Source organism: Melozone crissalis, unplaced genomic scaffold, assembly GCF_028551555.1.
Source record: "Melozone crissalis strain CALT ecotype California unplaced genomic scaffold, PUWL_Pcris_2 ptg000012l_1, whole genome shotgun sequence".
Classification (NCBI taxonomy): Eukaryota; Metazoa; Chordata; class Aves; order Passeriformes; family Passerellidae; genus Melozone; species Melozone crissalis.
Genome location: NW_026535790.1, coordinates 9,464,555 through 9,477,929, shown reverse-complemented (window position 1 = coordinate 9,477,929; position 13,375 = coordinate 9,464,555). Strand labels below are relative to the sequence as shown.

The window sequence follows — 13,375 nt, the reverse complement described above, 5'->3', positions numbered from 1 at the left end:
GTTGACATATATTCGCCTTTTGGAAAAAAAATAAATATAGTGGAATGAAAACTGAATCAAAGGGAAAGAACAGATGACTACCATCCATCAAGGATGCACATATTTGTGCACTGAAAAAAACAAAAGAAAAAAAATCAGTCATTTCAAAGAAAATCTTGAAAATTAAAAAAAATGTTTGCACTTGTTCCTGGTCATAAACAATCTCACAAAAATCTCACTTTTGGAACTATTCCAATTGAAACCATACACTGAATTTATTAATACAGTATAAGTTTCTTTATGTAAAAAATCTTTATACATAGTAATAAAAAAGATAAAGGCAAGATGCATCAAACAGAAATCTGCTGGTTGTTTTTCCTCCGTTCTTACAGAGCCGCTGATGACTACCTGCACTATAAAGAGCTGTGTTTCTGACTTTCTGTCTCAAGCATCTTCACCTTTGCTTGTGATAAGGATTGTTCTGTCCAAGCATCCAACAGGACAGATGCTGGTGATGTTTTGGCACTTACGCTGGCAAACTGAGCTTCTTTCCCTTGAGAACTGCAAGGAGGAGTGGGAAAGAAAACAGTCAGCAAAACAAAGTTGTGATGCAGGAGAAGCATCTCTAAAATGCTAAAATGTCACAGGGTCCAAAACCTTCCACTGCAGACAGCCCTCCTAGGCTGCCACTCTTCAATACACACTGGTAAAACTAGAATTAACAATTCTAACCTTGTCCTCTTGTGGCACCCTGGAGTTCCCCCTTTTCATCCTCAAAGGACATACTAGCTCCCCACCACAGCCTCTTAAGAATTATGACTAAAATAACACAGCTTTGTGGTTACATGATGGAAACTTCCAACTCTTGGTGGTATTTAAACCACTGAGAAAGGTGTCTGCAAGCACAGGACCTGTATGCAACAGTGTGCATGGTCAGGGGAAGCAGGAGGATCATGCTTATCCATGGGAGGCAATAGCAATATATTATTTAACCATACTTAAGTTTTTCCAAAAGTTCATCAGACCATTTATGTATTTATATTCTACCCATACCCCAAAAAATCCTCAGAAATGCCCCACACTAGCAGAAAGTGTACTCAATAAATTAAGGCTACTTCAGAACCAATTTGCACACAGAATTAACGAGCTTATAATGGTGACATAGCACACCCCTATGAACCTGTTAACTGTGCTACATCCCACAACCTGAAGCTGGAAGTTCTGTACTCCTTACCTTTTGTAACATACAAATAGAAGAAGTCACAGTACAGAACGGTCTGGACCACACCAGCAACAACAGCGATGAGGTCAAAAAATCCCTCAAAGTAGTAGCGCCAAATCCAGTTGACTAAGTACAAGGCACGGTACAGACCCAGGAAGAAAAGATAGTGAGTAGTGATGGTCTCTGCTTCCCCAGTTTTGCTGATCATAAAAAGTTGAGGGAGAATAGCAACCGATTCAAGATAGATGGAGAAGGTCCACAGTATCTGAAAGGAGAAAACCACAGGTAAATCACTGGTAACAGCAGGACAGAAAATATTTGACTTGGCTCGACTTTTCACTATCTAACAATGTTATGGATGAATGAATATCTATTCATACAGGTCCAGTATTTTGGATAATTTTCCCTGGTACAGGAAAAACTAAGTGAAAGCTTCATGATCAGCCAGAGGATGGGAGGAGGGAACTCTCCTGGCAGACAGCAGACTCTCCAATCCAAACCAGCTCTCTGCTGAGCTGCCACACACAGATTTACTTGTGAGGCAATTTGAACTGCAGCTTACAGATTCCATGCTGAGAAAGCTGCAGGGAAGATGAAGTCCCTTCCCCTGCTTAATGTTCTTCCATTTTTATCTATTTGTTTAAATAATGAGTTAACATAGAACAAAATTTAAAATATGTCTCAAAGTGTTGCAATTCAAATTCCCTTACTCTGTAATAAATTCATTTAACCCCAATATAAAAATGCAGCTCAGTCCATGTAAAACAAGCATTTAAAGTTACTCTCTATTTTGTAGGAAAAAATTACCTGCTTGAACTCTCTGTAATGACATTTAAAATATAATTTTTCTGCAATTAAACACATAGCTGCATTTTAAATATAATGCAGTTCTTTTTTATAGTCTAGATCATTTGCAATTCTATAGAATTTAAGTAGTAGTATAATTCCTTTTGTTTTCACCAGGTGGCACCAACTATTCACAAACTGTATTCCTGGGGATTTCTTTAACAAACAGAACAAAAGGAATTCTGAATTAATACAGTCATCAGAATGTACTGGGAAAAACAGTCTTCTGCTTAATAAAGTAATCTATGCTGATAAAATTGCTGCTCTCCTGAGGTGCCTTAAATTTAGATAAATGCAGATATCTGCACCACACAGATTCACTGAGGAAAGGATTAGCCTGAACCTACTAAACAGAGACAACCTACAACCATTCACTTGTCAGGCTAACAATGCTCATCCTCACATTCCAAATATCATCTCATGCCCACAATCAACTCACCTCCAGTGGAGAGAAGTCATGATTGACAAGGAAAGAGAGCCCACCAACAGGAACTATCAGGAACTCCACTCGGAAGGTGTCGTGGTTCCCATCATAGGTGGCCTTGAACTTCATGTAGATCAGGTACACGGTGGCGTACGAGCAAGCGATGTAGATAAGCTGAGGGCAAGGACAGAAACAACCCCAAAACAATCCACACAGGTTCCAGGATTAAATCACACTCCCTGAATAAGCACTAAGATGAGTAAGAGTGGTCTTTTTTGATTCTTTGCATTGTTTATGTGGTTTTGCAGGCTATTGGTGGTGTTTAACTTTTGTCAGCAGAGTAATAATTCAAAATGAGCCATTCTGGGCCCTACTGGTTTTGTTGCTTTAAAGGCATCACATGCCCATGGTTGAAGTGACTGCCCAAAGGTGAAGACCCTTTCCAGAATTAAGGAAGTGACTGGAGAAGGAATACATGTTCTGCAACTGCAGGGGAAGCACTGGCCCCAAACATTTAGGTTAAAATGTGCAGGTGCATATACACAATAACAACGGAAGGGGCCTTTCTACATTCAAAAAGCTCAGCATGGTGTGGCTCATGTGGCAGTACATAAATATTCAATAATTCCCATTGAGACAACCATTTAACATATCACAAGTTAGCTGATTTGCTTTGGACCTTTGAACATCTCTAAAATCTGAAGAGTGGCAACTGGACACTGTTCTTCACCAACCAAGAGGCCCCAAAACCTATGAGACTGAGAGCAGCAATGAACCAGAATCAATCTGAGCTGATGTCTAACCATTTTGAAGGGTTATGGCACAGCAGACTTTATATCTATTCCCTGTGGAATAAGCAAAAAGCTTCATTTTACAGGTGAGAATACAGAACTAGAGAGAATCTGAGACTTTCTAAAGGTCAATCTGCCATCATCAGGACAGAGCTCATTGTCCTGGAGTCAACACAGTCCAGCTGACTAGACAAATATTTTAGCTTCTGCCACTTTCAGCACAAAAATTAAATGTTCCTAACCATTTATTACATTAAAAAAGGGTTCTTTGCAACACAGAAGTAACAGATTAAAAATCCCACTGTTTGCAGATGCTATTAATCACTAAATGCTCTGCTCACAGACAAAATCCTACAAATACTGTATTAAGGAGCTCAGAATCCAAAGGCTCTGCTACATGAGCAGCCCAGCTGAGTGGAGATAAAGAACCACAGGACAGGATCCAGGGAACCTTCACTATGGGTGTAAACAAATCACAGCAGGTATGGTCACAGAAGACATTAAAAAGTGTGAATGAATCCAAATTTCTTACATTATAAACTTCATTTCAACAATCTCAACTCTTGACTTCTCAGCTGAACTTCTCTCAAGTTCTCAACTGTTCTCAACAACTGTGTAACATTATATCCTCCTACATATAAATAAATATAACACAAAATTGTGTTGGGACACTCAAGCAGCTTCATGTTGACACTACAATAATGGGCTGAAAAGAAAATTATATCCATCAGTTTCTAAGCAGTAACCTTTGAAACTGAAATAGAGGCTACCATTTTGAAAGTTAATATTTCCACATTCCTTCCTTTTCTGGTTAGGAGGGCTGCAGAACAAAGATGTGCTCATGGCCCTGAATCACAACCAATAAATAAATTAATGGCAAAAAACCCCTACCTTCTCCTTTAGTGCACCTATGGTAACTTCCAATCAGAAATTACACATGGAAAAAACTTCTGTTTCAATAATATTTTATTTAATCCACAGCTCTTCATCTATACTGTTAATATTAAAACTTAAGCATCCACATTTCACTTGTTGGAAAGCAAGTGTGAGTTTAGGAGACATTATTTTATTTTACAGTATTATTCCCCTAATTTATCCATCCATTTTGTGTTATTGATTATTTTAGTCTTTCCTCTTGGCAAAGTTATACTACCCTCTAAATTAAAGCTGAAAAGCATCAAGAAAATCCAAAAATAAAGGAGTTGGATTTAAAAAAAAAAAAACATACTGCTCTTTCCCAGATCACTGCTTTATCTTCTTGTACTCAGCACCAGAAATTGCAGGAATGAGCAAGTAAAAAACTCAAATTTAGGTTCACTGGCATTCAGTGGGCAAGTGACAGGGGTATAACTCACAGAAGCTACATTCCTTAAAGCTTACTCATGTCAACTTTTCATCAGCCTCTGACCAGACAGTAGCTGCAATTCTGGCAGTGCACTCTGAATACTAATTTACCTTGTAGTGAATAAAAGGAGATTTATTTGAGCTTTAATGTCTCAAATGAGAAATACAGTTTATTTAAACAGTTTTTCCAAAAGCTCGTACTTTCAATAACCAAAATGTCATTTGTTCTAAATGTCACAGTCCTGATATAAACAGTTTTTTAAAATTGCATGTAGAGTGCAGAAAAGAAGCAGGATTTTGAGTCCATCTTCCACATTCTTTATCCAAAGCCCATCGAGAGCTTTGGTGCAAGTGGGCCATTAAAAATGGCTTTTACTAATGGCATTATGCACTCTGCATGCAACCTCACTAGCTTTTCTAACTCTTCAGCATACTCTACCTTCATAGATGTGTTATACAATGAAATGAATGAAGTGAAGAGGTCCAGGTAACGGGTAGTGAAGACCAGTGCAAACAGAAGCTGGCTTTTCCCAGAAATACCTAAAGTGATAAAGGAAATAATTAATCATTCAGAAAGTGATGAGGTGCTTTGAAACATTTGATGACCAGGATGAGAAAGGATATATCCTTTATTTTTAAGCAAGTTGATCACAAAATTAGGACAAAATCCAAGTTGCCAAGCTGTACAAACAGAATTCTAAGCTCATGTAGCTCAGTAGTGTGAACAGAAGTTACCCTGTACTGGAAGAGGTGCTGGCACTACACAAGGTTTAGAAGTTACTCACAGCAGGTAGTGTCATCTCCAAAAATATCACCTGCAACCTATCTGTTCTGTATTATCACTGGGCAAGGCTGCATCAGCTTTCAGTTCTCAGAGTGCTGTCACATGCCTCAGCACAATCTTTAGATGCTGAATAGCTGGAAAGGTACAACGGCAATACAGAACAGACCCAGTGACAAGCAGAAGGTAAGATGGCACCAATAATGGGATTTTAGAGGAATACATAGATTTTAAAACATAAGGCAATTCAATTCACAGACTCAATTGGCCACATGGTGAGAAAAACATCAAACAATCAAACCCACATGTTATTAGGTACTAAAACAAAATTTTAAAAAGGAAGAGAAGTGAGATAAAATGTCAGACATCTACACTGCATCTTCAAAGCAACTTTCGATTCTAGGTCAAAGCCCCAATGTCAAACTTAACTTCAGGCACTAGAGCACAGTTAGAAGCATAAAAGCTTTGCACAGTCAGTCACTAAAAGCTTCTGAAAGCTGAGGTGCAGCATTGCTCCATAATACTGATGTGGTGGTGTGTCACAGCAGGGGGACAAAACAACCTACTCTGTGCCTCTGTCTTGTTATTCCAATTATTCTTGTTTTCAGTCATCCAGGGCGAAAATAATTGAATCTGTTCAGCTAAGCATGCAAGTCTTCTTCAGAAAACAAGAGGGAAAAACACTCTGTAGGAGAGGCTGAAAATCCTTGTCCTTTTATACAGAGATATTTGTAGAAAGGCTTTTATTAACAGCACCATAAAGCAATTAGGAGAAGGCAATCTGCTATGGCTATTGAAGTCCTTTCTCACTCCAGCTTAAGGAACAGGAAATAAACTGCTCCAGATGAAGGAATTTAACCTATGAAGTACAAGAATGGCTGAAACAATTAGAAAGGGGTTTACAGATTTCATATGTGAAATGTCTGCAAGGTGAGCCTGACTGGCCACCTACAGAACAGCCCAAGTACAGTGCAGGGAACATAAACCATCCCAAAACCTGCAGGCTGTAGAGCTGTAAAACACAAGCTGCAAGTATCACACACAAAACACACCAAAATAACTTCCCCCCAAAACAAAAACAAAAATAAAACCAACCCCCCCAAACAAACTACCTCAAAAAGTAAAGGAAAAAAATACATTTTACATTTCTTGAACTACAACCACATTGCACAGACAGCTGAAGCAGTGCTCTGGGCTCATCCCAGGTGTGCTTGTGGGCATCACAACTTGCCAATAAAACCTCCCAGCAAGCAAAGCTGTCCTAAGGTCAGAACCCACAGGACAAAGAAATCCACCTGGACAAATTACAGAACAGAATGATACTACACTATATAATTAGCCTAAATTATTTAGGATGCTATTTACTTTGAGCAAATAACTGGGAACAGAAAAAAAAAAAATAACAAAACCAAAAACCAACCAGCATATAAGAGACATTAATTATTGATAACAGCTATAAATTTGGATCTGGATATACTGTCATAAATACATATAATATACTTGACAAATTCTTATAAGCCATTGCCAATCTTACCTCCTCAACCCCAAAGCTGTAATTTTTATTGAGGCTTTCAATACTCTCACTGATTTTTGAATCTTTAGAATAGTTGTGAAATCCTGAAACCCACCCTAGAGCGAAGATTAAACTAATTTTCAAGTAAAGTAGGCTAGACTAGACTAGGCAAGGTTTAAATTGTAAACCAAAAGCCTATGAAGGGATGGGAGAAACATCAAGCCACAAACAAAAACAGGGTCAGGGGACAGGTAAACACAACAGCTGTACCACTTTGAGCATTTTAAGACTTTAGGAAATGTATCAATGTATGTGTCACAGCACTGACCCCGGCTCACCGCTGGCACCTGCAATGCACTGATGCTACAATGATGCTGTTCTCATCCTTCTCCCTTTCCTTTTCCTCCCACACACGTTACTTAGTTCCTGAACTAAATAAAAAATGGTTTTATTTCTTCTTCCAAAGCTTTGGGCTCAAATTTGGAAGAACCAAACCTCTCCATTTTGTTTCATGCTCACACATGGAAAAACTCCTTCAAGTTCTGCACTTCAGCTTGGCTGAAAGCCACAGCATGAAACTTTAATTCAGGTGATTTTCAGAGCCAGGCAGGAGGGCAGAGCTGAAATTGAAGTACTTTCTTATCAACTTCATTTTGCTGTGGTGAGTCAGGTAAGGAATAACAGGCAGGAGCAGAGGCACTGAGCTGGGCAGTGTGTACAGCACCTACCAACTATGAACTGCACATCACAGCCATAAAACCTACCAACAAAAATTCTTCTAAGGAAGGTCAGTCCATACTTTGCCACGGAAACTTCACAGACTCTTAAAAATAAAGTAGTTCAGCTCTCTACCAAGTCCACATCACCCACAGAAACACAACTCCTTTGGTTCTGCTAATAGGCACCAGCATTGACTCCTGTGCTTCCAATTTAAAAATCCAACCTAATTTTAAAGACAAATTTACTAACTGAGAAAGAGAATACTTACCTTCAAAGAGAGAGAGAAAAAAAAAATTCAAAGCTACCTAAAGCAGCAGTTTTTGTGAAAATACAGACAAATTAGCAGCAGCCTATGGCAAAGTACTGTCAGAAGTCTTCATCTTAGCATATTATCTGGTCCACAATAGACACATAAAATTGAGATACAGCTACATTACCTAGCAAAAGTACTACACATTTACTATCTGTATTACTTTTTTGGAGTATACAGCTTATAATTGGACAGCACTGCAACCGCAGGTCACCTTTAACACTTGATAAATGGCACAGAGAAAGGCAAATCAATTTTCAGGCAGTAATTTGCATGGCAAACAGCCTAATTTGACTTGAAATGCATAAGAAAATACAGTCTGAACAGGACAATGTTTGAAAGCACAGGATTCCTCAAGTCTCATGAATTTCCTAATTATGACATGATGTCGATAATGGAGTTACCTATTACATTCTCCATGGCTCTTCCTAATGATTTTTGAACTGTTATTTTGACTGGCAAACATTCTTCCAAATTCTAAATTTGGAAACCCAACCAGACATGCAAAAAATTTTTTCCCTGCCAGCTCTAAAATTCTCAAGTCGAGATTTGATTTGCTTTCCCCTTTTTAACTTTTCAACCTATTAAATAAATTAAAAAAAATAAGTTTCTCAAACACAGAAAAGACAGACTGGTTCAAAGTGCAGATGAGCCTAGCCTTACCTATCTTCTTCAATTAGAGGAGTCACTTCTTAAGAAAGAAAATGGGGACTATAAGTCTTCAAAAAGCAGCTGGTTGCAGCAGAGGTGCACAGGCTGTCTCCCTCATTTCCAGCTGCTTTTACAGGGCTCTCCTGGAACAAAGGGCTCAGACACACACAGATGCAACCAGAAGAGAGGAGTCGGCACCATGTGGTTTGCCAGCTCTCCATGGATCACAGCCTGCAGTTCAGCCAGCAGCCAGAAACCCTCCTTTATTTTCAAAGCCTGCTCCAAAAGTGCCTGGTTAAAGTAGCAGCTGGTTTGCCTGTGTTTCCTTAGTCATCAGTAACCACGAGGTATAAGTTTATTTAATTTATTAATGGTTCTAATAACCATACAATGTAAAGAAACGGCAGAAAGTCCTCTAATAAGTGGCTCTCTGTAGGTGCTTAACATTAATTGGTAACTACTTAGGGGTTATTGTCATGCATGACTTTACAAACATATGCAAATGCATATTTACATCAGTTTCATCAATAGAAACCTCAACTGACAACAATGAACCACTAGGAGGAACAGAATAGAGACCCAAAAATAAAATTCTTTGCTCGTGGTCCTTTGAGGTATTTATGTTCTTCTCATTCTAGACAAACTTGCTAGGCCTCAGACACCAATCTCACAGCAGCAACACAAACCTGGATTTACTCCTGAGGACTCAGGCAGAACTAGAAGACACCAAAGAAACAACCCTGACAAATACATTTCTGCTTTCTTTTTTTTTTTTTTCCTCAGGAAAATGAATTAAGCAAATATTTTTACTGAAAGAGCTCATGCATGTGTGCTTGTGTCCAGGGACACTGGCTAATTTGGGAAAGGGGAGAGCTGTATCCCCTATGTGATACAGGCCGGTTCACTTTTCTGTCCTGGTGAAAGCTGTACCAATGATTGGTGTGAGGCTGCTTTCTTATGAATAAACCCCTACTAGGAGAGATTCTCAATCAAAATTGGCTTAAGGAAAGCAACATCAGACCACTCTTTAAGCAGAAAGATGGGACCAGGCCACATCGTACTATACTGTGTAAATAACTTCACATACAAAGGTCACTCAAGAATCTCTTGGCTCAAACCCTATCTGAATTTCAGCCTTGCAATAGAATTTCACATTTTCTTTCTTCAGTCATTAAATGACATCCAGCTTTTAGATCATTAACCCTCCTGCTGTTCGTAATCTCAACTGCATTTCTCCAACACCGGACAAAGCTCTGCTCAAGAGCTGGAGGAGGCAAGGCCCTGTCCTGCCAGACCCAGGCAGGATTCCTGTGATGCACTAGAGCCTGAGCCAGGTAAGCTCAGCAGGAAGGTGCTCTTGTGCTCCGTGACCTCAGGAACAATAGTTCTGCAATATCGCTGCATGTGGGCCGTGGGGCCACCTGTTTGACCTCTTTTGTAAAGTTAAGAACAGTTTTTACTTTAAGTCTGTTTAAAGCCAAAGCTATTAGTTTACTTTTTAAAAAACAAAACTATTCATTTACTCTTTTTTTTTTGTGCTCCCAAGTGATTAGCTGGTGATTAGACATGACAACACACAGAACCTGTACTTCCTCCTACCTGTAGTAGTAAATCTCTTTCATTTCCCCATTCTCAGTTATTTCAGGTTACAACTTAAACTAATTCTTCATGCTTTTAACTGAAAACTTTACAGATACATCTGTTCAACAGTGCTAACTCGGTATTTGAATAGTGTCATCAAAACGTGGCAAAGTGATTTCAAGAACAATCGCCCTCACTAAAGAAGGAGAAGCTCACTGGAGAGAAGGCAAAGCCAAGCTCACCGTCAAACTCCCGTGCACAACAAAACCCATCCACGCAACACACACCGCAAGGAAATGCCCATTTTGAATGACAATAGCTCCCAGCTTTCTGAAAGAAATCAGCTACGCTGCAGTTATGGGAACTGCCTGCAATTCCCTGCAACCACCACACCGTACAGCGAAGGGGGAGAGCGAAGCACGGCCCAAGGAATTGGAGCACGCCCGTTGCGGACGGGGGGAAGCGGCAGCGGGGGGCGGCGGAGCGGGGCTCGCCCGGGTCCCGGCGCGGCTCCCGCTGCCACGTCACACACACAGCCCGCGGCTCCCGCCGGGAATCTCCTCCTGGCGCTTCCGACTGCGGGCCGACAGCGAGCCCGCCACCGGCCCCAACAGCGGCACCAAGCACGGCCCAATGCCTGCACAAAAGCCAAGGAGAGGGGGAGCGTGAGGCCGCCGCGGAGGGAAGGGGAGAGCGGGGAAACTTCAGAGGCTGCGAACCGCGAGTCAGCGGCGGCCGGCGCTGCACCAAACCGCGGACACCGGCGGCCCCGGGGCCGGGCGCGGCGAGGGCAAGCGAGGGAAGGGATGGAGGGGACGGAGGGATGAAGGCAGGGCGGCTGCTCCCCCCCGCCTGCCCTCCAAACCGGCCTCCCCATTCATTCGCCTGCCGCCGGGCAGTTACGTAAGGAAGGAGGGACCCTCCCTCCCCCTGCGCCGGTGCACAGGGATTAAAGTACAAATAATGGCAACCACAACACCTTCCAGGGAAATGCAGCTGCCGCCGGCGCACCCCCACCCCGGAGCGGGGATGCGCCTCCTCCTTCCCCCTCTCCCGGCCGCTCACCCGCTCCGCCAGCGCTGCATTTGGAGGGGGCCGAGTCGCGGGGAGGTCAGAAGGAGGGCAGAGACCCCTCCCCTGCGCGAACGGGAGCGATCGTCCCTTTTCACCTGCCCGGGCCGAGTTCTGCCCGCCCGCCCCGGGGCCCTCGGGGGCGCCCCAGCGGGGTCAATGCCCTCCCCGCCTTTCCCTGCTTCACCGGGGCCGCCTCCCGGGCCAGAGAGACAGGCGGGACCCCCCCGCCGCCCCGGCTCGCTGGGCTCTCCCCGGGGCGCGGCCCTTCGGAGACGATCGCAGCACCCCGCGGCGAGTTCGGGGCTACGCCGCCCGCCGCCGGCGGGGCTCCCGCGGGCTCTGCGGCCCGGAGCCACCCGGCCGATCCCGCCCCGCGGCCTCCGCACGCACCCGCGCAGGAGCGGCTCTTCCAGATCTTGAGCAGCAGGATGATGATGGCCGCCAGGTGGGACAGGTCCCCGGTGAGACGGAAGATGTTCATGGCGGCGGCAGAGGCGGCGGCGCAGCCGGAGCCGGGGAGCGAAGATGGCGCAAGCTCAGCGGGCACCGAGCGACGTGGCCCGGGGACGTGGCCAGGCAGCCCCGCGCCGGTGCACGCCGGGAAGCGGGGGGAGCGCCCGCCCCGCCCCGCGCCGCCCTCACGGCGGGGCCGCCCCGGCAGCAGCGGGCCGGGCCAGCGGAGGGGAGCGGCCGCGGGACACAGCCCTTGGGGCGGCCGAGAAGCTGATCTGTAAATATATACAATAGCGAATATAATATATATTATAGTATATGTATATTATGTTTTGGAGGCCAAGTGTGAAAATCCACATCAGCCACTAGAGAGAGTCCAGCGGAGGCCATAAAGGTGATGAGTGTCTCTCTTAGGAGGGACTGCGAGGGCTGGGCCTTGTTAGTCTGGAGAAAAGAAGACTGAGGGGAGATTTCCTCGATACATATAAATACCTCAAAGGTGGGTGCCCAGAGGGTCACAGAACCTGGAATCACAGAATGGTTTGGGTGAGGAGGGTTCTCAGGGATCATCTCGTTCTGTCCCCTGCCATGGGCACGGATGTCACTCACTGGAGCAGGGTACTCGGGACCCCATCCACCCTGGCCTGGAACACTTCGGGGATGGAGCAGCCACAGCTTCTCTGGGCAGCCTGTGCCAGGATGGTGCCAGATGCTTTTCTGTGGTGCCCAGTGACAGGACAAGGAACAATGGCCATTAACTGGAACACAAGAAGTTTCACCTCAATGCAAGGAAGAATTTTTTTACATTGAGGGCTGCAGAACACTGGGACAGGACTGGGCAGTCAGGGATTCTCCCTCCCTGGAGACATTCCAAACCCACCTGGACACGTTCCTGTGTCACTGCTCCAGGTGACCCTGCCTTGGCAGCAGGGTTGGACTGGGTGATCTCCAGATGTCCCTTCCAACACTAACAATTCCGTGATTCTGTGTAAACTTCCAAGAAAAAGGAAAAAAAAGCAAGTATTTCTTCAATAGTCATACCTTGAGAGGCAGCACACTGCCTCTACAGAGTCCTCAATCCCTAAAACAGGACATGACCAGCAAAGTTCAGTGGGCAGCTCAAAAGAGGCATCTCCTCTTAATAACTCTCCAATGTTCTCTGTAAAAAAAAAAAAAAAAAAAACAAACCCATCAATCCAAACAAGAGCAAAGAAAAATAGGAATATCTGCCCAGGAACAGGATTTCCAATGGTTGCAGAAAATGGGTAACAGCTTATTCCAGGTAAACAGTGGTGCTTTGCTGGGTTACTCATTTCTCTAAAATCTCTTGGTTTACATTGTTTCACAGCCTCTTTGAGGAAATAGCGTAAGGACTTTACTGTTACAGAATTATACACTGAAAAGTTCCCACAGCAGAAAGCTGTTTGAAATTTAAGAAAAGGATCCTAACTACAATCTTTTGATTTTTCTGTTTAAAATGTGGCACAAACATTGAAATCTTTAGAGAGTTTACGTAATCCAGAGAAGGGAGAACTGATTAGTACCTGCTATTGAGTTTACCTTTTTTAGGAAGTACCCACTGTGTGACAAAAACAAATTTACTTATTTTCAGAGATTAGGAATCAAAGCCTGTCCTCTTACAACACTGTGTTTACAAGTACAGCAGTACAACTCCTTGACAAGCTC

At 43.4% G+C, this 13,375-nt stretch overlaps 1 protein-coding gene across 1 annotated transcript; it reads right to left on the bottom strand.

Annotated features, from left to right (window-relative positions):
- Positions 1-294: 294 nt before the first annotated feature.
- On the bottom strand, positions 295-11,820 carry KDELR2 (KDEL endoplasmic reticulum protein retention receptor 2). Its single transcript, XM_054270965.1, has 5 exons — positions 11,627-11,820; positions 5,046-5,146; positions 2,487-2,645; positions 1,214-1,466; positions 295-540 (listed from the first exon to the last, which is right to left on the bottom strand). Exons 1-5 carry the CDS (start codon positions 11,715-11,717, stop codon positions 506-508), a joined length of 639 nt encoding a protein of 212 aa, XP_054126940.1. The 5' UTR covers positions 11,718-11,820; the 3' UTR covers positions 295-505.
- Between the last annotated feature and the right edge of the window lie 1,555 nt (positions 11,821-13,375).